We start from the raw sequence: 3,095 nt of genomic DNA on the forward strand, positions 1-3,095 counted from the left end.
GGCATGGAGGCATGGAGGGTTGGTGGGCTGGAGGCATGGAGGGATGGAGGGATTGTGTGCTGGAGGCATGGAGGGATGGTGGGCTAGAGGGTTGGTGGGCTGGAGGGATGGAGGGATGGTGTGATGGAGGGTTGGTGGGCTGGAGGGCTGGAGGCATGGAGGGTTGGAGGCATGGAGGGTTGGAGGGATGGAGGGAGGGAGGGATGGAGGGAGGCATGGAGGCATGGAGTAATGGCGGCATGGAGGGATGGAGGCATGGAGGCATGGAGTAATGGCGGCATGGAGGGATGGATGAATGGTGTGATGGAGGGTTGGTGGGCTGGAGGGCTGGAGGCATGGAGGGATGGAGGGATGGAGGGAGGGAGGGATGGAGGGAGGCATGGAGGCATGGAGTAATGGAGGCATGGAGGAGAGTTCAGACTAAAGTCAAACAAAGCTCTGGAAACATTAGCAGGGTTACTGTTGAAGACCTCTTCCTGTCTCTACTTTGACCAGGGGCTTCCTGTCTCTACTTTGACCAGGGGCTTCCTGTCTCTACTTTGACCAGGGGCTTCCTGTCTCTACTTTGACCAGGGGCTTCCTGTCTCTACTTTGACCAGGGGCTTCCTGTCTCTACTTTGCTTCCGGTGATTGGTTAAAGGTCCAATGCAGACATTTTCATCTCAATATCAAATCGTTTCTAGGGAACAATTAAGTACCAATTATAAGTCTTAAAAATAATAAGAAAAAAAATAGCTTCTTAGTAGAAAGCAATTTCTCAAGCAAGAATTATGCTAGGACTGTCTGGCAGTGGTCTGAGTGAGGGACCTAATTGGAGGAGCCTAACGGGAGGGATATGTAACCTGAAAACAAGTTGTTATTGGCTGAGAAGTTTGGATCTCTCTTTGTTATGGATCCATTAACGTATACTGCCTGGTGATGTACCCAGGAAGGTGAAACTCCACCCATACAAAACGAGCAGAAATTCCAGGAAGTCTCTTCAAAGAAAATAGACGAGTAGGTGGCCGGTACTTTGCAATCAAAGAGAGGGCTGAGGGGGTCTAAGAGAGGGCTGAGGGGGTCTAAGATGGGGCTGAGGGGCTCTAAGAGAGGGCTGAGGGGGTCTAAGAGAGGGCTGAGAGGTCTAAGAGGGGGCTGAGAGGTCTAAGAGGGGACTGAGGGGGTCTAAGAGGTGGCTGAGAGGTCTAAGAGGGGGCTGAGAGGTCTAAGAGGTGGCTGAGGGGGTCTTATAGAGGGCTGAGGGGGTCTGAGAGGGGCCTGAGTGGATTGAGGGGGCTGAGGGGGTCTAAGAGAGGGCTGAGGGGGTCTAAAAGGGGGCTGAGAGGTCTAAGAGGGTGCTGAGGGGGTCTTAGAGAGGGCTGAGGGGGTCTAATAGGGGGCTATGGGGGTCTAAGAGGGGGCTGAGGGGTCTAAGATAGGGCTGAGGGTGTCTAATAGGGGGCTATGGGGGTCTAAGAGGGGGCTGAGGGGGTCTAATAGGGGGCTATGGGGGTCTAAGAGGGGGCTGAGGGGTCTAAGATAGGGCTGAGGGTGTCTAAGAGGGGGATGATGGTTCTAAGAGGGGGCTGAGGGGGTCTGAGAAGGGGGTTGAGGGGGATGAGGGGGTCTAAAAGTGGGCTGAGGGGGTTTAAGAGGGGGCTTAGGGGGCTGAGGGGTCTAAGAGGGGGCTGAGAGGTCTAAGAGTGGGCTGAGGGGGTCTAAGAGGGGGCTGAGGAGTCTAAGAGAGGGCTGAGGGGGTCTAAGAGTGGGCTGAGGGGGTCTAAGAGGGGGCTGAGGAGTCTAAGAGAGGGCTGAGGGGGTCTAAGAGGGGGCTGAAGGGGTCAAAGAGGGGGCTGAGGGGGTCTAAGAGGGGCCTAAGGGGTCTAATAGGTGGCTGAGGGGGTCTAAGAGATGGCTGAGGGGGTCTAAGAGAGGGCTGCCTGGGTCTAAGAGAGGGCTGAGGGGGTCTAAGAGGGGGCTGAGGGGAATGAGTGGGCTGAGGGGGTCTAGAGGGCGCTGAGGGGGTCTAAGAGAGGGCTGAGGGAGTCTAAGAGATGGCTGAGGGGGTCTGAGATAGGGCTGAGGTGGTCTAAGAGGGGCCTGAGTGGATTGAGGGGGCTGAGGGGGTCTAAGAGAGGGCTGAGGGGGTCTAAGAGGGGGCTGAGAGGTCTAAGAGGGTGTTGAGGGGGTCTAAGAGAGGGGTGAGGGGGTCTAAGAGGGGGCTGAGGGGTCTAAGAGAGGGCTGATGGGGTCTAAGACGGGGCTGAGGGGTCTAAGAGAGGGCTGACTGGGTCTAAGAGGGGGCTGAGGGGTCTAAGGGGTCTAAGAGTTGGCTGAGGGGGTCTACGAGATGGCTGAGGGGGTCTAAGAGAGGGCTAAGGGGGTCAGAGATAGGGATGAGGTGGTCTAAGAGGGGCCTGAGGGGATTGAGGGGGCTGAGGGGGTCTAAGAGAGGGGTGATGGATCCACACAAAACGGTCAACCGAATCGTTTCTAGTCATCTCTCCACCTAATGGGCTTTTTCTTCTGTTGACTTAATATTGCGATTGGCAACTTTCATAAATTAGGTGCATTACCGCCACTGACCTCGTTCGTCTTTCAGTCACCCACGTGGGTACCTGCTTCTATAAACCAATGAGGAGATGGGAGAGGCAGGACTTCAGCTCGATCTGCGTCACAAATCGAACTGACTTCTATTTTAGCCCTTGGCAACACAGATGCTCGTTGGCGCGCGCGAGTAGAATGGGTGCAACAATTTAATAATATAGATTTCTACATTTACTTTGCAACACTCGCGCACGCAATGCAAGCGGTGTAGTCAGCCTGTAAGAGAGGGCTGAGGGGGTCTAAGAGGGGGCATGCCTCATCCTCCCATCCCTCCCTCCATCCATCCTTCTATTAATCCATCCATCCCTCCCTCCCTGCCTCCCTCCCTCTGTCACTCTATCCCTTCATCCCCCCATCCATGCATCCTTCTATTCATCCATCTCTCCATACCTCCATCCCTCCATCCCTCCATCCATTCATCCCTCCATCTATCCCTCTGTCCATCCATCCACCCATCCCTCCCTCCATCCCTCCATCCCTCCCTCCATCCCTCCATCCTTCCCTCCACC

The 3,095-nt window shown here is 55.3% G+C and overlaps 1 protein-coding gene across 1 annotated transcript in view; it reads left to right on the plus strand.

The window, feature by feature from the left end:
* The first annotated feature begins 231 nt into the window (after positions 1 to 231).
* The window catches only part of LOC118943917 (induced during hyphae development protein 1-like), a 30,735-nt gene continuing 27,871 nt past the window's right edge, over positions 232 to 3,095 (plus strand). Inside the window, exon 1 of the mRNA XM_036960836.1 lies at positions 232 to 310. Within this exon, the coding sequence (XP_036816731.1) occupies positions 232 to 310 (79 nt within the window). The remainder of the gene's footprint in view (positions 311 to 3,095) is intronic.

This window comes from Oncorhynchus mykiss, chromosome 23 (assembly GCF_013265735.2).
Source record: "Oncorhynchus mykiss isolate Arlee chromosome 23, USDA_OmykA_1.1, whole genome shotgun sequence".
In the NCBI taxonomy this organism is placed as follows: Eukaryota; Metazoa; Chordata; class Actinopteri; order Salmoniformes; family Salmonidae; genus Oncorhynchus; species Oncorhynchus mykiss.